This window comes from Sturnus vulgaris, chromosome 5 (assembly GCF_052056855.1).
Source record: "Sturnus vulgaris isolate bStuVul1 chromosome 5, bStuVul1.hap1, whole genome shotgun sequence".
Taxonomy (NCBI): domain Eukaryota; kingdom Metazoa; phylum Chordata; class Aves; order Passeriformes; family Sturnidae; genus Sturnus; species Sturnus vulgaris.
In genome coordinates, this window is record NC_142247.1 from 28,383,097 (window position 1) to 28,406,883 (window position 23,787).

Below are 23,787 nucleotides of genomic sequence, written 5' to 3' on the forward strand. Positions count from 1 at the left end.
TTTCCAAACATTGGCAGTTTTTTAATGAAGATGGGATGTTTAACAAAACAACAATGATTAATGTGACAGAGTTCTTTGTCCTGTGATCATCTGGAAAGCAGAGTGGTCTGGAAATTAGTCTACTGCAATAGATACTACTGTCATATGGTACCAGCCTGCAATGCTTTTGCTACAACCACTCCCAAAATTATAGTCCATAGCTATACTCCATTGCATTTTACATTGTTTTACTTCATGTAGAGGCTTGGATTTCTCAGCTGAGGAAGCCCCTGTTTCTAGCTCAAACAATGACTTAGGACCTTTCTGCTATGGGGTCTCTGTCTTGAATTGCTCCCTGCAGACAGCCTTTCCTGGCTGTTTTTGTCTGCTTTGGAAAAATGCCTGAAGTGAGTGAACTTGGTGCCTGTGTCCTGTGAGTGGGGTTCAGCATCACCACCTGCCTCAGTGGGCAGGGGGGACAAATCTGAGAAAGCATGGGCAGGACTGAGGCTACATGTTCCAACTGAAGGATTCTGAACAAAGGGATTTGAGCAAGATCCACCCATTTTGGCCTCCAGTAACATGGCCTGAAAATATGGGATAACAAGAGGCAATAGACCTCAAGGATACAATGAAATCCTTAACTGAGTTTCCACCTCCATGTCTGCTGGGCAGCAATGCTGGGAGAAGTTTCCCAACTTTGGGGTGGTCATGGATTTATGTGGCCACAGAGCCTCAAGGAGCTCACACCTGAGTCCAGAGGTGCAGAAAGCTGGTACCTCGTTTCCCTTGTCCTGGATTGTCCTGTACTGCTCCAGGGTTTGACATGTAGGCAAGATTCAGAGGTGAGGGAGTGGTTTGCTGTACAGTTATAAAAGACTGCAGCTGCTTAAATCTGACCTAAATACCTTCCAGATTATGGAGCCTGATGCTTTGTTTGAAAACCTAGAAGGTCCGTGTCTGCTGGGACTTCCTCCTTCAAGTGAACCAGGGGCATGGACTGGCAACGAGTGAGAGACCTCTCTGCGGCGGCTGTGGGGGAAAGCAGAGGGTGTTACAGATTGGTAGGAAGGCTCATCGGCCGCGGTGCGCGGCTGGCTCTGGCTCCCCTCGCTCCTTCCATCCTCTGGGACACGCAGCAGCGCCGGGCACGGCAGCGCAGCCCGCAAGCCGCGGCACCCCGCTCCCCGCAGCCGCGCTGGGTCACCGCGCTCTGGGCAGCCCCTGTACCTTCGCTTTCCTGGAAAGCAGTTTCTCTTCGTTACTGAGAAGAGCCCGGCTCTGGTAGAGGAAGGAGGGGCCTTGCCACCGCTTCATGCAAAGGGGCCATTACTTGTGCTAATTTTTCTCATAAGAGTGGAACTAAAGCAGCCTCTGCTCGCTCTGAACCACTGAATGTGTTTGTTTTTGTTTGTTTGGTTTTGTTGTTTTGTTTTTTTTCCTGAGGGGAGCAGAGGAACAGGGCTAGGGGATTTTTGTGAGTTGGTTTAGTCCTCCTGGCTTTCTCTTTCTGTGGTGTTGGGTTTTTTTTCTTTCTTCTAAATGCCTTGCTGTTAGCACCTCCTAAAACGAGACTTAGCAAGTTAAGAGAGAGACCATCTCAAAATGGGAGGAAAGGTCAAAAGGGAAAAACTACCTAAGACTGAATGCAGTCAAACGTGGTACATTTTGTATTATTTGCTGGTTGGACTTGCAGCACTTCAGGAGATGGAGGGAGTCATTTCCTACTCACCCCACAAGCATCCTTCCATCCTCCTATCTGTACAAAATCTCATGCACTGCCTGCATCACCTCTCAACCCAGGCTACCCAGGCCTTCCCTTTGCTTTCTTTTCTCCCTTTCTTTCCCATTTAACCACCTGTCAAGAACTCCTCAGCTTATGTCTGGGCAATTTGGTCAGCTACACTGTCAGGGCAGTTTCATATCCTACTCACATTCCATCCATAAAGTCAGTGTCCACACCAGCATGCTTGGGTCTGGCTGGCGGCCCAGTAGGGCACTGAGATCCTAAGTAATTGGTCACCCGTGATCTGGAGTTGGTGCTCCAGCTCCAGCTGAGCTTCCACATACAGGTCTGCTAAGCTGAAGGGCATGTCAGTACTGGGAGATCTAATGTGTTCACCCATCTTCCTTTCTCTCTGCCCTCCATGTTCTTCTCATTTGGTTTTTTGGTATCTTTTTTCCTTTCTTCTGCAGATTTTCAGTGCTGCATTATCTCTGGTTCTTTTCCCTCATCATATTATCCTCTCCCTTCCTCTGAGGCAATGTTTGCCTTTTGCTTTCCCAGAAAACCATCTTTATTCAGTAGTTTGCAATGACCTGCCCCAAAATACAGTTCTTTTTCCCACACCTCCCAAACCAACAGGAGTAAATAGGCAGATTGTGGCTCCTTCTACCTCATGCAAACTGTAAAGGAATCTGCACGCTGAGGAGTGAAGCTGTTAGGGTGTTACTGGCTCTTGGGCTACTGGACATCAACATCTTGGAACTTTCCAAAGACTTGGAGGTTGCTGAAGAACAAGCAGAGAAACACCACAAAGTAGAACTATGATCCAAAGGTAGAATGAACTCAGACTTACTGCTCTCAGCAGCAGGACTTCAGATAGAACTCTCTGGAAATGGTTCATTCTGTCAGCAGCTCTATCAATTTCATGTTTAATGTGGTTTAAAGTTTTAGTATTAGGGATGGTGAGGGTATAGGCAGGGGAAAAAGTGAGGGGTAGGATAAAACTCCTAAATCCTAAGAACAAATCCTGGCATCTTCTTGGGAGCTATTCCTTATCACGCTGTTATCAGCATCCTGGGCATCTCAAAAACTGTCTTTAGGATGGATCCAGCTTTCTCCAGAGATGCAGCAGTGGGTGGTGTTCAAATTAGCCTGCCTGTATTCTCACTGTCATTATGCAAAGCCTTTCAGGTGGTCATCCTTGCACTGAAAGCAGCTGGGGGAAAAAAACCCTTCAATCCAGTGGTCACAGTGTGGGAAGTCCTTTGGTTCTAGGGAATTTGCTTGTATTCTTTTTTCCTCAAGAAAACTCACCTAAATACAGTATTTGTTTTTCATGTTAAGCACATCCAGACTTGGTTTCAGGCTTACAGGAAAGAAATGCAGCACTAGCTAAGCCTGTGCTTGTTCATGATGTGGTTAGTTGCTTTCTCCTCCTTCATGCCACAGGACACAAGCTATTTCAGCATCCTTGTGTTTTCCACCTATAATGAAGCCACCTCTGAGGTACCTTGATCCTGAACACATTTTGGACCCTGTGGGTCAAATCTGAACTTTGGAAAACTGTGGTCAATGGTGCCGTTGTGACATGTCTCACTGGCTTTTATGGCTGAAGACGATTACTGCAATACGCTTCAGCTGTAACTGCTGCCAGGTCACAGTTTCAAGTGGATGAGAAAATTATGAGCAAGACCCGCAGACAATCGCGGACCAGTGAGGCTGGATGTTAACTTTTCACAGGCAAAGATGAAGAAGAAGAAGAAGAAAAGGTAGAATTAGACCAGGCCATTTAACATTAAGGCAAGGTGGCTGGAAGAGTCTATGAAGTCACCAATAAATGTTATAAATATCCACAGAGGGAAACCGACTCCCTACTAGGCAACTGTAAAGCAAACCACAGGATATTTTTGAAGCTGCCATCCAAAAATACAAAGAAAAGTGTGACAAGCCTACTTAAAAACCAAAAATGGAACAGATGAGCACTTCATCCCTGCTGTGATTTAGAGCTCCAGCGGCAGGTCCTCCCACTGAAACCTCTCTGAAAAAGAATGAAGTGCTTTGCCCAGATTCTTATGGAAGTTCAGAAATTCTTCTGTGGTCAGCAACATCTTCATGCTTGGTTGAAATAAAAAACAAGAACTGATGTCTCAACACTCAGTGGAACTTCTGGCAAGGCTGAGGATCAGATTCAGTGGTGTGTTTCTGACTGCTTTATGCTTCCTAGCAATGCCAAGCAGCTGTAAAGCTTTTAGTCTGCTGCTCAAGCTGGAATTGCAGCTGCTTTGCATCAGTAGGCTGGTACACAGCGGCCAGAGCACGTCTGCATTTGGGGTTTGTATAGAACTTTTTCAACAGGGCAATTCACCTAGTACACACACACACCGGGGAAAAAAGCATCCAGAAAAAGTATGTTAGGTGAGTGAGAGCTCTGATGACATAATCAAATCATAGCTTCCTTACAGTCTAGGCCTTTAAGCTGTGAGGTTTGTACTGAATTCCAAAATTTATCTTTTCTTCTATTACATCTATTCTCTTTGAGCAGCAATATGTTTACAGTATGCACTATGCAGTGCACTATTTATATTTCATAGGATAATGTTTCTCTGCATTTGTAATTTTTTACATGATTTCCAGTATTTTAATTTGACCCACCAAGGCAACAGCGTGCGTTTTGGGGCAGGCTCCTGAAGTGCCACACAGGCTGTGCTTCCAGGGTGCCCGGCGCCCTTCTGAGAGCTCCTGCAGTGGCCGAGAGGAGCTGGGAGAACTCTGGCACGGAAGGTCGGGGCAGGCTTTCTGTTTTCCGCTGGTGTAAAGAGTCCTCTGCGCCACCCCCTCGGCGCTGGACATTGCCCCATCCCCGGTGCTTGCAAGCGCCGATGCCCCAGCCCCGCGCCGCAGGGCAGCTGATGGAGGCTGGGAGGAGGGGCAGAACCCCGGACCGGCCGCCGCCTCCCCGGGGCGACACGTGGCTCCGGCGGGTCCCGGGGCTGGCGGATGCTGCGGTGCTGTCCCGGTGGGGTTCCTCTGCCAGTCTGCGGCGGAGGGGCTTTCACAGCATCGGTTTTTTTCCTTTCCTTTTTTCCTCTTTTCCTCTCTCTCCCCCTCCTATCCGTCTAAGTTTTCTTTTAAAAAGACCCAAACTTTTTTCTTCTTTACTTTTTTTTTCCCCTCGCAAGAGCCACGCCGTGGAAAGACGGGGTGGTGGAGGAGGGAGAAACCCCTCCCCTTCCCCTCCCCCGTGGCTCCTTCCTCGGAAAAGAAACATTTGGGGGGTTTCCTCCCCTCCTACCCCTCCCCTCCCTTCTGTGCGTTCCGCTCCCCGGAGCCGAAGCCGCCGTCGCGGCGCCCGCCCGCCCCGCGGCCGAGGAGGGCCCGGCGGGGCAGCCGCGCCGCCCCCGGTAAGCCGCGCACCGACCCCTTTGTGAGCGGAGGGGCCGGGGGGGGATGCGGAGCGCGGCGGCGGCGGGCGGCGGGGAACGGGACCGCCTCTGTTTGGCTTCGGGCGGGAGAGCGGCGGGGGCCGGGCCGGGCAGCGCCGCTGTCGCCCCGGCACTGAGCGCTCGCTCGCACCGGAGGCAGCGCCGCCCGCCCGTGGCCACGGAGGTGCCGAGAGTAAGTTGTGCTGCGTTAACTGGAAACGGCCTTTTTGGGGGGCGGACTGCGAGGAGTCTGTCTGTCTGTCCGTTTGCCTGTCTGCTCCGATCCCTCCTTGGCTTACGAGGAGTTGCAGCCCCCGCTGATTTGGCTCCTGGGGTCATTGGGGCCGTTGTTGGCTGGGAAGAAGGAGCGTGTTGGGGCTTGGGAAGCTTTTCCTGAGGAGTCGGGGGAGATTTGGGATGCTGGCATCTCACTGCCGGCCTTAAAGGGGGCCGTGTGCTGTCCTGGGGTGGTGGCGGGGTGCTGGGAGTAGCCTGGGAGGCTCCATAGGGACTGTCCTGGTGTCAAGGTGTTCTTCACGGCGTTAGGGCAGGGAGATGCTTCTTTTAAAGTGAATCCTGCAAGTAATGCAGTGTCTTAGATGGGTCTGTAGGGAAGCAGCTGCACAGGTCCTGGTAACTTGGTCTTCACAGCACTTCTTTCCTTTCACATAAAGCACTGGAGAAGCGGTGCTCAGAGTGTTACGCTTGGTCTTAGCTGGAAAAGGGAGCTGCCTGCCAGAAGTGAAGGCGTTACAGGGAAGCGGGGTGACTGTGAACCGGAGGTGGACATGCCCGTTTGGGGTTGCCTTGAAAGGCGGAGAAACTCGCCGTCCTCCAGACCTGGCACAGTCAGAACACAGCCTCACACCTGCCGTTTCTCAGAAGATCGGTGCTGCGCGCACATGAAAAGCCTCATCGCAAAGGTTATCGCTAAATCCTCCTTCTTTATGCAATCTGAGTCATGGTGCTCACAGCCATGCAGGATCCGCTACTCACTTTTTCCCACAAACGCACGCGCTGTTACTGAGAATTTTGGAATGGTTACCACGTAAAACCTCAGCTCGTGCTACTCTTAGGTTTCTTTTTTTTCCCTTTTTTAAAAATTCAGTTTAAGTGTATAGTAATTCTTTCTTAGTAGAAGCTTGGAAACAGGATCTGGATAAATCCCAGAGATAGCTGAGAGGAGCTGAAGAATGTTAAGTTAATGTCCCTGACTTTTTTCTTCTGCATGGTGAAGAAGGGGGATGTGGCTTGACCATTGTTCTGGAAACTTGAGGGTAAAGAGTATTGTTAGCAAGCTGCTATTTAGGACTATGTGGTCCAGACAGTGCCATTTACTAGTTCTAGTCCTTGCAGCTCTCAGAATTTAAATGAAAAACCCAGTCACAGGTTGACCACACTCAACACTGTAAAATGGAGTGGAATCAGAAATAACTAGTTTCCTGATGTTTCGTTCTCTATTGACTGTGTCCTTAAGAAGGTATGCAAGCATATCTTCTTTCTCCTCTCCGAACAATTGCAACTGCAATTCAGATGCTGTATGAATGTCAAATGGCCCATTCAGTCACAGCAGGGCAATGGTCATGTGCTTTAAAATCATGCACATAAGTTTGTGAGACTGAGGCTGTATTATTACATAATGTTGCTCTTGGTTGAATCAAGTTAGGATGAAATGTGGCCAGTCGCTGCAGATGAAGCCAAGCTTTGTTTCTGTGTTCATGAGTGATTCTGCTGGGTATGTGATTTAAAACATAGCTGTTGAAGCATGGATTCTTGTTCCCTCCAGAGGGGAAGGCACTTGGGCACAAACCCGCGGGATTGCTGGGATGCCAGCCTCCCACACAGGTTCCCATCTTTTCCTGGGTTAAACTGGGGTCTGGGCCTTGGGGTTTTTTGTGCTTTTTGTTAATGTCCTGTTAATAACCTGGGTTGCTTATGACTTACTTAAATGTAGTGGGGTCTAGTGGCAACACAGGGGTCTTGTGTAAGACTGTGTTGAAGGCACAGGTAAACTGTGCTAGAGTCCCCAGTAATGGGCATAGAGGAGCACTGGGGAGAGGCTTAGCTTCTTCAGATCTTCCCAGGTATGTGTCTCTGTTCCCACTGTGCCTGCTCAGAGAGAGCCAAATTCAGTTTCCAGATGACAGCTTCAAACATGCAGCCAGTGCCTCTCACCCTCCTCAGTCCAGCTGGGATTTCTGTGAAGTTGGTGGTCGGTTTGCGCAATGATAGAGCTGGGGTTGGGTGGTGTAAATTCTTAATTGCTGTCACTAATACTGCGGTTGCATTGCTGAGAAACAAAGGCGAAAATGTGCCTTTAGAGCTTTGTTTTTTCCCTTGTTTCCCCTTTTGTCTCTCCCCACTGGGAATATTTTGCTCTTTTCTCCTAGTCTTTCCCTGCAGCTCCTTGCCACCCCTCTCTCCCCTTGCCACCCACAGGCTTCTCTGTCCTTGATTTCTCCAGCCTTGGTTTGGTCAGCAATAAAGAGATAGTGCCAATCCTTAAATATGACATCATTTGGGTCGGGTTGATACTGTGGTTAGATTAATAAAAGCTGTGGGGAGGTGGTGTGTTCCTGAGCTGTTATTCCAGGCCACTGCAGACCTCAGCTAGTGATGCTTGCCAAAAGCTCACAAGATGGAGAGGAAGGCACGTGCATCTCTGTAACTTAAAATGTGGATGGTGTGAGAGCTGAGTAAGCTGTACAGGAACAATATATTTTTCAAGAGTAAAGGTGTTAAGCGTGTATGTCATTAGGAGGCATATTTATTCAAAATAATGCAACTGAAATAAATGCTACATTAGTTAGATCCTTGATTACGTGTAAATAGAGGCAGAAAGCAAGTATGATAGCAACTTAAACCCTTTTATCCTGTCAGTCTACTTCATTACACCCTACTCTTCTGGTTTGCATTTGTGCATATCCTGCATCCTTCTGCCTCAGTAAGGTATTCATTAGCTCACCATTTTGCTGAAATCAGTCTCAGTCTTTAAAAAAAAAATGCTGTGCTGTTTGATGTAGCAGGATTTGGTGACTTTGTGTTAGTGAGTGATCAAAATGATGAGTAGAATTCTTCTTCCCCCTTGCCCCTCACCAAGTGCAAGTTTTCAAATTAAGATTTGGAAGTGAGAGGTGTAGAAAATACTACTTTTTAAACTTCTGGAAAGCAATGCTTCTATTCAATAGGTATTTTATAGTGTAAAAATGTAAATTCAGTTTTAGTAGAATGGCTAAATGCTGGTTTGTGTTGTCTTTGGAGACTTCAGAGCCGCCCCTTATTTTCATCCTCTTCAGTGGAGAAATGAAAAGGCCTGTGTGCACTTCACAGGAAATGAGTGTCTGATACAGGCTGCACATTTCCAAGAACCACTCTCAAGGTATTTTGATAATGCACATTCTCTCTGCCTTCTCCCTTCCTGCTTCTCCTGCACTTTGTGTGCTTCTGCTTGTTTGCAAACACATGCAAAGTTGAGGGGAAGAATCGAACGGTGTAACTATTAAGTTTGCAGATGGGCTCCTTTAGCTTTATACTGGAGCAGTGGCTGGCAAAATTGAGTTAGGCTGGCAGCATTCAGTTGCCTTTGTTGCAGAGGGTTTTTGTCCTTCCCTTCACTCCCTGCTAATGCTGAAGAAAAATTTTGACTTCACATTGTGACTTGTGCAACAAGGGAGTTTTTTGTGTGTATGTGATTCTGCAGTTCAGAAACAGTTTGGATCTACTTTCATGCTTCCTCAGTAGCAAAGTTTATTTGGAAACTTAGGCTAAAGCTAAGAAAATGAGTGTGGCTGTTAGCAGTTGGAAAATGCCAGAGACCTGCAGTCTGAACTGTGTAGCTGTGCTTCTGCACATCCTGCTGAAGGTGCCTTGCTGAAGTTAAGGGGATTCAGCATAAGTTTGCCTCCGTTGGCACGCTAATTGCTATGAGCACAGTTTGATTGTGCAGGAATTGTTTGTTTATGCTTTTTAACAGACCAGCAGTGTTGTTCTTTATCCATATTTTAGTTCTTCCTTGTTTTCTGGTGAGATTTTGTGGTGTGGAAGGAGGGAAGTTGGAGCTGGAGAAACATTTACTGCTTTAGCAGTAAACACTGAAATCTGCTGTTTGTGTAGGGTGTGCGCTGATATTCAAATCAGCACATCCAAAGAAGAGATGCTGTTCTTTTTAGTTATTAAAGAATGAGGAAAACATGGACAGAGCTATTTTAACTCTGCAGCAGGTCCATAGTTGATTCCTCATATTGACTTCATATACCCTTGTTTACTACTTCAGTTTTGCACAAAGGGCACTTATGCCTTGTGCTGGGCTCCCCATAGTGTTATGTCAGGTTTGAATGGTTAAGAGGTGTCTTAAAAAAGTGTTGCTAAAAAACCCAGCCCTTTGCTTCTGGATTCCTCTGCCTAAGGTTGCTAAAGCATGGCATGGTGGGTACAGCATAGAAACAAAGCAAAGACATTTGAGAGAAAAGAGAAATGAGACTCCTTAGATCAGCTCTCTCACTTTCCCCAGTCTACATGATTGGAGTTTTTCCTTTTATGAGTTTTAAAATTAGTTACTTTTCAATCTTGGTCACCTTTGAACTTCCTCTCATCTGGTTTTCTGAAAGAATACAAAAAGAATTGTACTGATTGTACTGTATCTTTCTCTGGCATCCTCTTGTATATATGTCTGCTCTCTAAACTGAGCTTGAAATTTCTTCAGTCTCTGTACAGTTACGTGTTGCTTCTTCTTACCCATCTTTAGGCTTATCTTCTCTCTTTCAGCTCTGTGTGCTTTTATTTCAGGTGACTAGAACTGACTGGATTCTTTCAGGTGGTGGTGACATTACTGTTATGTTCCCACCCATCCATTTTGCACCTTTCCATTCCGGCTCGCTTCTTGGTTTTTAAATGACTGCTTTTGCATTCGAAGCTGGAGCTTTCCTTAATGAACCCTCAGCACTGTTACTCGGCTCATTGGTCAGCTGCGCCACTTAATTTATTGCTCTTGAAAATACAGACCCAGCTGGTTTTCCTACGAGCCTGTGTGCATTTGCATGTGTCAGGACAGAGTCTTGCCTGACCTCCTGCTGCTTTCCTGCTGACGAATTTTGAATGACCTCTGACTTCTCTGTCCTGCAGAGAGTGAAGTGATTTTGTCACTGTTTACCCTGGGAAGGCAATGGAGAGGGCTCACTGTGTTTTGAGTTGGCTGCCTAGATTTAAGTAACATGAGGCTGTGAGCTGCCTGCTGGGGGACAAGGTTAGGCCTCAGGGGTTTGAGGTGTTGTGGGTAATGACAGCTTGAAGACGGGGAGAGACAATTCTAGGAAGAGACCTGGGTCAGCATGTGAGTGTGCACAGTCAGGGGGCAGGGAGCTGCTTGTCTAAGAGATGGGGGAGCCTTTGGGCTGCTTGTACCCACCAGCCTGTTGAGGAGTGAGATGGGATGCTCTGCAAAGTGGGCTGAGTCAAACCAGGGGGAAGATGCAGTGGCTGGGAGGGTGGCAGAAGGTGACCTGATGTGCAGGGGCTGAAATGAAATACCTTTGTTTTCTCTGGCCACCCCTCTTCCACCTCCCATTCACCCTGTGGCTTCATGTCTTCTGCCTATCTGCTGTACAGGTCCTGGATGCTGCTGGCTCTTTAGTTCGTGTACTGTGTCTCGCTTTCTGACTTGCTTTGGTGAAGCACAAAGTGTGTTCTGTCATCTGTTGCTTCTTCAGGTGCCATCTGCTTGATGGGCAACTCTGCCTGGGGGTTGGCTTTCCCCCACACCAGGTACCTTGTGCTGCTCCTGTCTTTGCAGCACATGTCAAAAAAAGCTCCTTCCAATACTTACAGCTGTCTGGCAATTGCTAGTGCAGCTGATTTGGTTGAGAGAACACCTCTCTTTGTATCTCAACCATCAATTTCTAATACAAAATCTCTGGGTATAGTCCACTGTGCCCAGCTGACTTTTTGCTTTAATGTCACTTTCTCCTGTCCATCTCTTCTGATAGAGCACCCTCTTTTTCCTTTCAGGTTAATCAGCATTAAGTACTGGGAAATCTCCTCAACATCCTGTGCAAGAAAAAAATAATACCTGCTTGCTTGTGTAACTTTTCTGCAGTGTCCCTGTCCCCACTACTTGGTGTCCCACTCAACTAAATTATTCCCCCTGAGGTTTTCTGTTTTTGATAAACTGAAAATGCCATATGTTTTCTGGGTTTTGTTTCATTTATCTTGGCCACCTACTGTTCCAGTTTGACATAAATTTGTTCCCTACTGTCAATAATTTATATTCCTTTATATTGGTCCTCCAGGATTATTTTTTCATCTGCTGAAGGATTATTGAGGTTGTAGAGAGATTTGAATAGGGACTGTGGTTTTCTAGTGTGTGTTTGATGTCTCATCCACAGCAGAAGCCTTTGCAAGCTGTTGCACCTACAGCTGATACCTGCAGTGTGACCTGTGTTGTCCCCCAGGCCTGTCCCCTTAGCCAGGCAGCATCTCTGTGCTGTCATATGTGGGAGGTCTGCACACTCTGTCACTTAAGATTTCCTAAATAACCTTTCATGACTTAATTTTATTTTTTTAAAATTCTTTTACTTTTGACTCTCAGGACTAGTTTCTTTATTTTGTGTGTTGGAAATCCCCCACTATAAAACTTAATGTTGTGGTGTGTCTGTGCTTTCTGACCCTTGCCCTTTCTTCTGAAGGCACAGTAACTGGTGCTGCGTAATGGCTCCTCACATCTTTTGAAGCTGATCCATCTGAAGAGTCAAGGCAGGGTGTTTCCCTTGTCCCCCCTGTGGTCCTGTTGGTTGATCATCTGGGACTCCTCTAGCAGCGTAGCTCTGGTAAGAATACTGAACCAGTTTTGGCTGCAGACACTGCTCATTTCTCAGATTTAGCTGCTTCTTTGAATTCCTTTCTGGTGCAATGTGATGGTTTTGATAAAAAGCCATGGTTGTCACAGGGACCACTGCTAGCCTTTATGTCTCAGGATTTACTCATTTCCTCAAACAGGCTTCTGGAACAAAGTCAGTTTAGTAGGGAAAGGCAGAGGAAATGTACCTGTGCGGGTGGTCTGGAGGTGGGGGGAGCTGGTAATGCTGAGGAGCCATGATGGATTGGAGTCAGCCCTGGGCATCGCTACCTCATCCCTACTGATCCCCCTCTCAGCGGGGAGATGGGACAGAGCATTTCAAGTAGGGAGACATGAGGGACTGCTGTTATCTTGGCTTCTTTCTTCTTCCTCCTTGTGCTCTCTCCCCGTCTCCTTGTTTCTGCCCTCAAACTAGGGAGAGCTCCAGCCACCTTTCCAGGGGCTTTTTCCTGAGCTGGCGTGGTGTGGAGGGAGGGACAGCAAGGCAGCAGCACAGACTCTGTGTTCCCTGGCCAAGCACAGGGCTGAGGTTTTGTGTAGCTGTGCAGCACTAACATTCACAGGAATGGCTGCTCTCTGTGAAACTGCAGAGGTCGGGAGCAACAACGCGACTGGGCTTTCCTCACTTACCAAAATGCTGTTGGTCAGAGGCAAGCAACAACTCTCTTTGCTTAAGCCATAGCAGGATAGGCTCTGCTGTGGCTTTGGAACTTAGTAGTAACATAGTAAGTCCTCCTGAATTCCTTGGTTTTGTTTTTGTTTTTTTCCCCCCTCTTCTTCTTGTTTCCCCTGTTACAGGAGAAGGCAGAAATAATTCACTCTCCAATACAGTAGAAGATGTCATTGGCAGAAATCAGAAGGTAGTTTTGGTAGTTTTACTTGCTGTGAAATAAGCTTTAAGAGTTCCTTGTGACTACTGCAGAGCAGCCTCAGAGTTCAGGGAAGTGATGAGGCTTCTCTGTTATACTGAAATGGCAGGATTGCGGTTTCACATTGGGCTGTTCTGGTGAGGAATAGGCTCTTTTATTTGAAAGTATTTCTGAAAGTGTGTAATATTTCCGAGGTTGGAGGAGGGAACCCTAAAAATAGATGTCTTTCTCCCAGCTCCTTCAATTAGCCCAGTAAAGACAATTAGTTTTTCCTTTAAACTGCCACCTTGTTGGGTTTTTCTTAAGGCATATCCTGGAGAAACCAAAGTGCTTGCAGACTTCCCTGTCTTGAAGAGTATTTGGCACACATCACACTTGTTGCTTTTCTTGGAGAAAAATCCTTTTAGCCACTATTAGCAAAGTGCCATATTAATTCAGAGAACACATGCCATAGAAAAATATATTAAGAAGTACCAAACATTAATATTAGATCCATGCAAAGTTATTGTGGGTTTTGAAGTATGTTCTCCAGATCCAAAATGCTGGGAAGTGTTTGATAAGACAGGTCTTCTTGCAAGGTGTCCAGCTGCTGATTCCCAGAGTCTGCATGCAGGATCTTCCTGTACTGTGTCTCTACTGTGCGAAGTTGTAACTGCCACAGGGTGTGTGCTGCCTCAGCTTATTTTTTTAAATATTATATCCTTGGATGCTAGTTGTATAGGGAAATGCAGTTTTGGTTTGGGGTATGTATGTGTGATGTGGTTTGGTTTTTTTCCCACATATTCTCTCATGTCAGACATAATGGCAGTCTCACATCAAACTGCCATGGCATAAAAGATAGAGGGAACTGCAATGTCCCCGAGGCCTGCTTTGTGCTGGAGAAATTGGCTGTGATTAACATTGGTCCTCTTGGCTGAACTGGGCCACATTCCTCCTCTAACCACAGCTCCCTCTGTTCTCCTTGGCAGTCTGTCTGTGCATCTCCTTTCCCTTCCCCCTCCATGATCCCTGTCTGGACCAGCCCTGGTCACCTTGGCTGTGGCAGGGTGCTCATGGCAAGGGGCACTGGTGTGGCCGTGCACCATGGCAGTGACGGTGTGATTCAAACCAGTGCCGCTGTGTGGCTGGCGGTGGCGGTCTGGGAACCAGGCTGGCCTACCATTAAAACCCAGTGCTGCAGCCTTGGCTCTTACCAGGGAGGTTTCTTCCAGCCCTTTGCTCAAGCTTTCCTTTGAAACAGCCTTCCCAGCCACAAATCAGTAGGCAGCGCATTTCTGTGGGATGCAGACGTGCAAACAAGAGAAGTGTGCTCAGGCTCTGCTGCCTGGAGTAGGGACGCTGTTGCAAGAGCTTGCAGGATACCTTAGGGAGAGCTTTTCCTAATTATCCCAGCCTCCATCTAACTGCTCTGGGAACTGCAGGGTTGATATCTGGGAGATGTCAAAGCCAGGTAGAGTGGTAGTGTGGTAGTGGGAAAGTATAATAATGAGATCGACCTGCAGTTTTGCTATCTGCAAGTCAGTGTAGCTTGTGGGGTATGTGCCCAGTTCGGACTGGGCTGGGAAGGATGCAGAAAAGTGATGTTACATGGGTACAAGTGAAGCTGTGCAGGGACTGCCTCTGAAAGGCATGCAGAAAACTGGGATTGTTTTTTCAGCTTGCTGATGGATCCACTGACAGACACGTGATTGCACACGTGGTGCTCTGCTTCTCCACCAGGTCACTGGGTTTACTTTTCCATCTGCGAGGTGAGAAAGAAAAGTCTTGAGAGCTGGGGAAGCAGAGCAGAAGAATGTGGGCCAGAATGGATTGGGTCACAATTAGGATAAATCAGCAGTGAATGGATACCTGTGTGGTGTCAAATAAGATACTCTTAAATGTTGTGTTTTGTATTCAGCGCAAGTTGGGACTTTGCTGTTCTGAATCCTTAGGTTTATTCCTGTTGCCATCATCTCTTAACATTTGGGTTTTATGGTTCCTGCTTCTGGAACATGATGGCAACTTTATGGTCTTTCTATTTGTCCTTGGGTCACCTGTGAGCTGCCTGGACCTAATCAGTTCCTGGCTTTGTAAGCAGCAATAATAATAACAACAGCAATAATCTGCTGTCTCTGTTGCTATCTAAAGTGCTGTATACGTGTTTCTACAGTAACACAGATCAAAGAGATAGAGACAAACAACCTGTCCCCAGATTTGTTGTATTTTAGATCCATATTACAGCAAACTAATGGGCTTAGTCACCTGCTTGACGGACGTCTCTTTCTTTTCAAAGGATGGATTTGCTCTTGTGTAAAGCAAAAACTGGCAAGTGCTGCATCAGAGCTTTTGAATTTGGACAACTTCCAGTCCTGACATCCAGAAATTCATCCCTATGGGTGGCAAAGACAAAGAGGTAAGCTGTTTCAAGTATCCTGGAAGAACAGTGTGAGAATGCATCATAGCTGAATATTTAAGGCTGATGTTGAACATGCCAGATTTGTCAAGCCCCGGGGTGCAGGGTTGGCTTAGCTGACACCACATGCTGTGTACAGTCCCCTGGTTTACTAGAATTGTCTCCTCATATAAAATGTGCTGCCTTGCCCGAGTCGTGAGTGAGGAGGAAAGCAGAATGCCCTGTGTCAAGAGCACTTATTTTGAAAAGCTCTTGAACTTGCAGGAAATCAGAAAGTCTGGGGAAACTTATCCAGCCTTTTAATTAGCAGGACACCAGCTTTTTAGGTTATGTTGCTTTGGCTGCAAGCATTGTTCTGACTTGCAGTAGGGAGGTAGTAACTTGTTTGGGCGTTGGGGTTTTTTGGGTTTTTTTGGAGGGGAGAAGAGGGAAAGCAAATCTTGGTCTGACAAGTTAGCAGAACTAATTATGCATGTGTGTTTTATTACACCCCTGGCTTGGTTTACTCCTAATCCTGGGTCTGCACATCCTCCTTAATATGGGAGGCCATGTATGCCTAGGACCTGTTGACCCATTAAAAGTGAACTTTAAAGGTAGTATCAGGAAGCACTTCTAGGGCTAATGTTACTGTAACTAATGCTGTGCTGCAGGCCAGGCACTTATCTCTTGGAAATGGGTCACTGAAGCTAAACAAATTCCCCCCATCTGAGACTCTGACCTATATGTAGATTTCAAACCAAGTGAACAAATTGTCAAGGTGCTATTTTTGCATTTACTTTGAATTTGAAATGATGACAGTCCCAGTTCTTAGTCAGTCAGATTTCTAGTAGCAGTGGATTTTTCTTAAAGGACGGGTGAATGACTCAAGGTTGAAAACTGGGACAAACCAGTTTGGGGTTTTTTTTCTGTCAAATAGCATCTGCAGACTTAAACAAGTTATATATCTGTTGTTATTTTTAAAACTAGCCTGGAAATAAAAGACAGCTGCCTGGTTCTCTTTACATGCTTGAATTAAATTTCCAACCTTGACCTGTGAAATTGGCAAAATTTCCATTTGTACCCGAGAGAAGTTGCTGTTTAGGAGGGTTCTTTATCTCACTCCTTCGAAGCTATTGCCACAGCCCTGGAGGCACCTGGTGGATGACGTTTGTTTTCTACAGGAGCTAATGTCAGAGGGCCCTATAGCTTCCTCGCCCAGCACAGAGGAGGAGAGGGACAGAGATGCTGCAACTCCTTCAGCCTTCTGTGCTGAATTTTCGGTGGTGATAGATGGTCCTTGTTGCTGTAGTGGTGACCGTGTTTGTTTGCATCCTGCTCACTAAATCACCTTCACCGAAGATTTATTCTGTCTTGCTGAATGGTCTGAGCAGCTTTCAACTGCTGCCTTTTTTTTTTTTAATGGAAAAGAAAAAAACCCCAACTTGATTAACTCCTTCCTACCCCTCCCACCTTTCTCTAAGCATGGAATTTCCCTCCTACTATGAAAGTACCTAGAGGGCAGGATCAACAGCATTCAGAACGGTACCAGGGACATTAGCAGCTTGTGGACTGCAAATCACAGGGCTATAAGCTGGATCAGCTTCCCAGGCTGCTCTTGGAAAGGATGCTTATGGCTTCATATATGAAACGTGCCTGGCAGCTACATTACTGGTATTACTGTTAAGTATTGAGAGAGATGTTAGACTAGAAAAGATGTCTGTTGTAAGGCATTGCCAGGCGCATGCCTGCTTTCCCTAACTACTGTGCCCGTGTGAAGGAAAGATATTTGTCCTCTCCCGGGGCACAGAGTGTGCATGGCCACCCAGCTGGCATGAGCACTAAAAGGAATGTGAGGCTTTTGAATAGTTGGCAAAGGGTGCGAGTCAGGGGAACCTTGCAAGGAGCTAAACTTAACATAAAGCTCTCCCTGCAGAGCAAGCCCAGCACAGGTCCCTGCACATTCCCTGGGGGGCTGCCTGCCTGACAGGAGCCCCTAGCCCCGATGCTCTGGCAAGTCTGTGGTAGGAGGGGACTGCTGGAGATGAAGTGTGTCTCTTCCTCTGCCGCAGGCTGTGCCAGCACTCTGTTCTGCTCCAAGCATGGCTGTGCTGTGAGTGAGTATGACTGGGTTAATGGAGTATGTCAAGGGAGCAAGGGCAGCATTTGGCGTCGAGCTACTGACTTGTCAGGCCTGGGGAAGTGGTATGTTACAGCTCAGCTTCTCATACAGAATGAGCCTCTGGCTTAGGGCTGTGGTTTTTTTGTTTGTGCCTGTACAGACACACATTTAGAATATGTATTTTTTTTTAATATAATTGAAGTGACTTAGATTGCTGATGGCAACACTGGGTTCAGAAATTTGCATTTCTGAAAACAGCCTGGTGATAACACGGGGTGCAGGAGAAGAGCAGGGTCATGACAGTACATTAGAGGATCGTGACTGTGAGAGGGCAGCACTGTCTGCAGGCAGGGGGTGTTGTCCTTCTGGAAGAAACAGAAGTTAAGAGTCTGGAAGGGCATCAGCAGTGTCTGGTACCAGTGTGAAGTGAACTCATTCCTGGTAGTCTCAGTCTTGAAGTTGATGTAACATTTCTTGAAGGGGTCTTGATCTGAAACCTTTACTTTCTCCTCACATCATAGTGAAACAAGCATGTCTTGGGATAAGGAAATGGTTCCTAGGATATGGTGAGAAAGGCTCATACCTGTCTTCTGCTTTTGCTAAGTCTTGTTGTCAATCTTTTTGTTGGAGAAAGGTGTGAGGAAACCTTGGAGTTTGTGTGTAGAAATCTTTCTACCTTTCACTGAATGACAAAGTAAATTACACTTTAGGAAATCTTTCCCTTTTGATTTGTGGTGTTATTTCACCTTTCCAATCTCAAGGCCACTCTGAAGAGTCTCAAATATCCAGCAGAGGGAAATCTTGAAATGATGAGATCTGCTGGGTTCAAACTAGCCTGCTGGAGGGTATGCAGGAGCCCCTGGCTGCAAATCACAGAAACCAAATGGATGCAGAGCTCTGTAAAGTGCCACCTGGTGCTGGTGGGGACCCAGCTGGAGCCCTTTCCGCACATATATATCCTTGGTTGTCCCCAGCCAGGGGTTGGTGACATGCTCCTTGGTACCCTCTTTGATACTATTGCTGGTCTTTCTCCCTTGAAAAGTGTCTTGCCCAGGTTGAAGAAGGTATTGGGTTTGCCTCACTCTCCTTCTGTCCCACAGGGTGGATGCAAAGGAGGAAGCATGGTAAAGGCAGCATCTTTCCAGGATTCATGGGCTCTTTGAGAGATGATCAGAGGGAGGCCAGATGATCTGCACAACACACGCACCACTGTTTCTCATCTGCAAAGGCAGCATCGGAGTGTTCTCCCCAGCCCCGCGCCACCCGGCTTGCCCGATCGTTTCCGGATGTTTCGCAGCTGCGAGTGGGAAGTCCTGGAGCGATCCCTCAATATCCTCCAGGCCAGTGACTTCTACTGGGGCCCCTTGTCTGTGGGGGAGGCTCACGCCAAGCTCCAGCAGGAGCCCGTAGGCACCTACTTGGTGCGGGACAGCTCACAGGGGAACTGCTTGTTCAGCCTGAGCGTGCGGATGCCCACGGGGCCCGTCAGCCTTCGAATCTCTTTCCAGGAGGGCTATTTCCGCCTCAAGAACTGGTTTTCAGACTGCGTGGTCCGGCTGCTGGAACTGGTGGTGGCGGGGACCCGGAACAACCCCTTGCACTTTGATGAGATGGGGGGAACTCCCCTGGTCTTCTCTGAGCCCTTGTGCCGAAGCCGCCGGGCAGTGCCCACGCTGCGAGAATTATGCTGCCGGAGCCTCCCTGCTGGTGCCATGACAGAGGACAGAGCAAGGCTGGGGGGCTCCCTGGGAATGTGTCTGAGGGAAGAGCTGTTCTCACCCCTGGATAGAAGGGGAGGGTCAGAGGGGAGCATTGGCCCCAGCCCCTCTCTGTCCTGGGCTGGGAGATGATGCCATGCATATGGGAGATGAAGGGAGATGCCTCTTTTATGACTGTGCTGGTGGGATGTGTGCCACACCAGTGAGGCTGGACTGGCTGCTGGGAGAGGAAGGGGGAGGGCAGAGGGAGCAGAGTGTGAACCCTGTGGCTGTGACAGAAGTGTCCTCCTACATATACAGTGAGTGTGACTTTCCCCAGACATGCCTGGGGTAAAGCCAGATCTGAAGAGCAGACATTTCCACTGCCAGCAAGTCCTGCTCTTTGCTCCATTTATAACTTAAAAGCTTCAGAAAAAGGTGAGTTCCCTATCCTCCCAGGTCAGCCCTGTGTTCTCTTCTACCCCAAAGTTCTTGAGCTCATTTCTGCCTCAAATCTGCCCTTGTGGAGTGCAGCTGAGTCCAGTCCCACAGCAGTGCAGCTTGGACATTGATGGGCATGGCTCTTGTGCTGACCCAGGAAGCTGTGGTGAAGCAAGAGCACGTTTCACTCCTTGCAGCATGAATGTGATGCCTGTTACTTCAGAGGCCAGTGTTTGCACCAGGTGAAACCATTGCAGCCATGTACGATACATGCAGCTTCACTGGCTTTTGCATTGCTTTATTCGATTGGATTTTTGAGAGTGAAGATGGGTTATGCTGTACTTAAGGGCATGGCATTCCTGCAGAGATAACCCTGATCTGGAGAGTTGTATCTGCCCTGGGAGGGTGTGAAGAGATGGGATCCTGCACCCTTTCTTAAGCTCATCTGATAGTGTGCTGCTGCCATCTGTCGAGCATCAGAAGATGTTTTGGTTTTGCCTCTGAAAAGGCAAGAAATTTTTTATATAAAACTTCTAAAATTTTAATAAAATTTTTATATTGATTTTTAAAAGTCAGTGAATACATGGCAATAATTTCATTCCCTTGTATTGTTGGAAGCCCAGTTAGTTTAGTGCCCGCTTGGTAATCAAACTGAAACTGAACAAGTGAATTTCTCATAAAGAACAAAAGCAGAGCATAAATGACTGTTCCTAGCTAGGAACATTAAACTTAAATTCATCTTGTAATGTAACTAATTGAAGAATTTTCTAAACAGAGAATACTTCTGATAATCTCAGCCCTACATTTTTAGAAAGTTTTTTTAGTACCTTGAAATTTGTACTGAGTGTTTGAAAAAAACTGAGTAATTCAAGATCTTCGAACAGGGCATGGCATCAGTAAACTTGAACTGGTGCATATGAGTACAAATGGGAGGAACAGAGTTGGTTTAAACAGGGTCATGGTTCATTTCAAGGATAGTCAGTATGATCTCTTCAAAATAAGTGATTGAAAACAGCTACATGAAAGAAGAAATTCAGATACTCTAAAATTTGAGCCAATTCATTTTATATGCTGCTAAACATCTGTAGCTGGGCAGGCAGCCTGCTTTGCTCATGCTGACTTTCTTCTTCAGACCTGGAAGAAAAAAGCTGAACAGGGAAAGAGAGTACACTGAATTTGCTCTATTGTCTTCAGCTGTTTTATCTGAGGAACTAAAGTCTGTGGTCAGCACAGAGAGAGATACAGGCTGTGATTCATCACAGGAGCCTAACTTAGACACGCTGAATTATTCTCTGGAGGGCTCTGTTGCTCTGCCGGCTGTGAGGTGCCTAGCTGCCTGTCTCAGGGCATTGGATTATGAACCAAGGTAGTTAGAGAAATGGTGATCTTTTCTTTGCTGCCTGCTCCTTCCAGCTGCAGGGAGACCAGAGGCAGCTTGGTGGCCCTGTGGCTACTGCGTCTCAGTCCAGTGCAAAAGGAGGAGCTGGGATTGTTAATTTCTGCAGGGTTTGTGTACCCTGGGGTGGCTGACATGTGGGCATAGTGTTGCTTGCTGCCAGCATCTCAGGTGGCCCTGGGCACCTCTGGGACCATTCCTGGGCTCTTGGGTGAAGCCCCTGCAGCCACACAGCTGCCCTCCCTCTCTGCCATGGAGGAGTGGGGCTGGATCTGCTGGCCCGGGCCTCATGTCCACCTCTTGATCCTTTTCTTTCTTGAGGGTGTCTGCTGAGGTGCCTTGGCTGCCTTCCTGCCTTCCTTTCAGAAAGCAGGGGGGTGGAGGAGCAGTATAATTTCTTCCATGTTTAGAATCGAACACAGAAATGCTTCTGTTTTCTGGCCATGGTTATACCTCACTGAGGGAAGAGCTTTCTAACAGTATTGCTCTGACCTGGCTGTGAACTGTTCTCATTTGGCCACAAATGAGCATCTTGGATTGTATAGCTGGGGGCTGCAGAAGAGCACCATTTGTGGCCTGGATTGCTCTTTAGGAAAATCACACCATGGGAGAAGGAAATTGTTTGTATTTTAATAAAATCTACTTTATTTTGTTCCTTTTTTTTTTTTTTTTTTTTTTAATTGCACAGCAAGCACTTGTCTCAGTCTTAAAAGTAAGTCAATTCCATGCAGGGCTGCAGCGAATTGATTTGAGATCTGTGGATGAAAAGCAGTGAATTACTGCCAAGCATTGTTACATTGTGGAAGTTGAAAGCACATCATGTGTGAGTATCCTCATTATTCCCAAGGAGAGGTCATTCTGCAGATCAGGATTGGTGCAAGAAAGGAAATCAATGTAGAAAGAACAGGAAAGTAAAAAGTGCATTGGCTGAGGTAAGCATTAGAGTCCTTCGTTCTCTGCTTGGATGTTGGAAGAGAAACCTTTTTCTTTCAGCTCTTGAGAAAAAAGATGTACAAAGCAAAAGCATAAGAATTTACTTCTATGGGGTAACACTATCCTGCTGCTTTCCTTAGAGTGGGAGATGTTCGCTTTAATGACCCTGCCTCTGAACCGGTCCCTCTATCACGTAGGAGTAGCTCCTGGTGGTCTGTATACAAATGTTTCTTTTGGTGGCTCCTAAGGGGACTTAAAAAGAAATTGCAAACTTCCTCACAACCTCTTGAGCACCATTTGGGGAATAGAAGAAAATTGTTTGCATTTTTATATGTTATGTTATACATTTCTCCAGCTGACTCATTTCAGTTTGTCGAGGAAACTTACACAGGCTTTGCAGATGGTTTTTTTCAAGTGTTCTTCCTAACAGCAGAAGTTGAAAAGTTTAGTGCTTGCAAGAGGGGCTTCCTCTACCATGCTATGAACGGCCTGGATTTCAGTCCCAATATGCTGCAGGCATCCAGCAGGAAAGTGCTCTTTGTCTGCTCCCAACGAGCTGTCTGTTGGTAGTGCTCTGGGACCCTAAGGGTTAATTTCCAAAATTCTTCACTGAAACTTACTAATAACTTCCATATGTACCCATGTGTGTGCTCAGGAGGGGCCCCACAGCCATCAGCTCTTGTAATAATACTTGATTACCTCTGACATAAGGGTCTGTATGTTGTTAAGGATCAGGATTCACCAAAACACGAGTTTTTGCAAAAACACTTTAAAAATATATTAACATTTAGTCATTCTCAGTGATTGGGAAATGAACTCTTCTAAACAGTCAAGCTTCAAAATAAAGCCTGTGTACACACAGCTGGATCTCAGTTTTGACCCTTACCCTGATGTCCCTCTGAAAATGTGTATTTGCGTAATTAGTGTTTAAGTGTGCTAAACCCCTTAATTTACAACACACCTTGGTTAGGGGAATGTGCTGGCTTTGTCTGATTGAGTTCGTTTTGCCCCAGTTCCTTAGATGTTGGCATCTGTACAGTTTAAACTGCATGCACTGAAGCTTTCTGCCTGCCTTGTGCCATTCCCTGGTGCAAAGGCTGGGCTACTGAGGGCAACCTTCAGAGCGAAAGCAGGTGTCAGAGGGAGAGGGAGATGTGACAGAGTTGCTCTGAAACTCCCGATGCCTTCCTGCAGAGCTGCCTGGGTCTTGGCAGGCTCCTGTTGCCTTCTGATCTCAGCTGGAGCTAGCGGCACTGAGGTTTTGATTCAGGCAAAGCAAAGTACTTCCAAACGCTTCCCGTGCAAGGGCTGGCTCAATAGTAGGACTCTTCAGCCAGAAAAGAGATGGCTGAGGTCTGCAGCAGAGATCTGTAAAGCCTAAATACCGTGGAGTAGGTGACCATGTGTTTTCTTAAAAATTCAGGGTGGCGTCTGATGAAATACTCAAGTTCAAGACTCAAAAGGAGACATTTCATCATATGATGTATAGTAGCTTAAGCTGTGGAAATCTCTGCCACAGTCCACCAGCGAGGCTAACCTCTGTGTGGGTACAAAAAGGGATTTATGGTGATTGATGGAGCACCTCTGGAGGAAGAAAAGCAGAGTCAGGAAATAGGGGTGAGGCAGGAATCCAGGTGGAGCTTTGAGTTCTGTGCCTTGTAGGGCAGACCTCTGCAATGGCAGGAATGTGGGAACAGGCCAGCCTAGGCTCAGCCTGAGGCTCAGCAGCACAGGGGGCAGCCCAGGCCAGCTGAGCTGGTGGCTTGGTGAAGGACAGCTGCGCTGAGCCCCAGAACCTGTGCTGAGAGGGGTCTGCAGCTGGCAGACCTGTACACCCACCCCTGCAGTGCAGTTGAGTGCCCCAGCAGTCTGACAGCAGCCCCAAAGGGAGCAGCCCTCAGGCGCTTCTTCCTAGCTTTCACAAGCAGAAAAATTGGGACACCCATCTGATGCCTGGAGGCAAGCATCAGCACAGGCTGAGAAT

The 23,787-nt window shown here is 47.0% G+C and overlaps 1 protein-coding gene across 3 annotated transcripts; it reads left to right on the forward strand.

Moving 5' to 3' along the window:
• The first annotated feature begins 4,679 nt into the window (after positions 1 to 4,679).
• LOC106856943 (suppressor of cytokine signaling 1-like) lies at positions 4,680 to 20,054 on the forward strand. Of its 3 annotated transcripts, none has more exons than XM_088165224.1 (4): positions 4,680 to 5,106; positions 11,808 to 11,948; positions 15,119 to 15,238; positions 18,437 to 20,054. In XM_088165224.1, the coding sequence occupies exon 4, from the start codon at positions 18,503 to 18,505 to the stop codon at positions 19,184 to 19,186; it is 684 nt and encodes a 227-aa protein (XP_088021350.1). In that variant the 5' UTR covers positions 4,680 to 5,106; positions 11,808 to 11,948; positions 15,119 to 15,238; positions 18,437 to 18,502; the 3' UTR covers positions 19,187 to 20,054. The 3 variants fall into 3 exon arrangements, with proteins under 3 accessions (XP_088021350.1, XP_088021349.1, XP_014738176.1); XM_088165223.1 differs by lacking the exon at positions 4,680 to 5,106 and adding an exon at positions 5,203 to 5,320; XM_014882690.2 differs by lacking the exon at positions 4,680 to 5,106 and having other exon boundaries at positions 5,655 to 11,948.
• The last annotated feature ends 3,733 nt before the right edge of the window (positions 20,055 to 23,787 follow it).

Coding starts and splice junctions, on each gene's coding strand:
- LOC106856943 (XM_088165224.1), top strand. CDS start 18,503: ATGATCAGAGGGAGGCCAGATGATCTGCACAACACACGCACCACTGTT.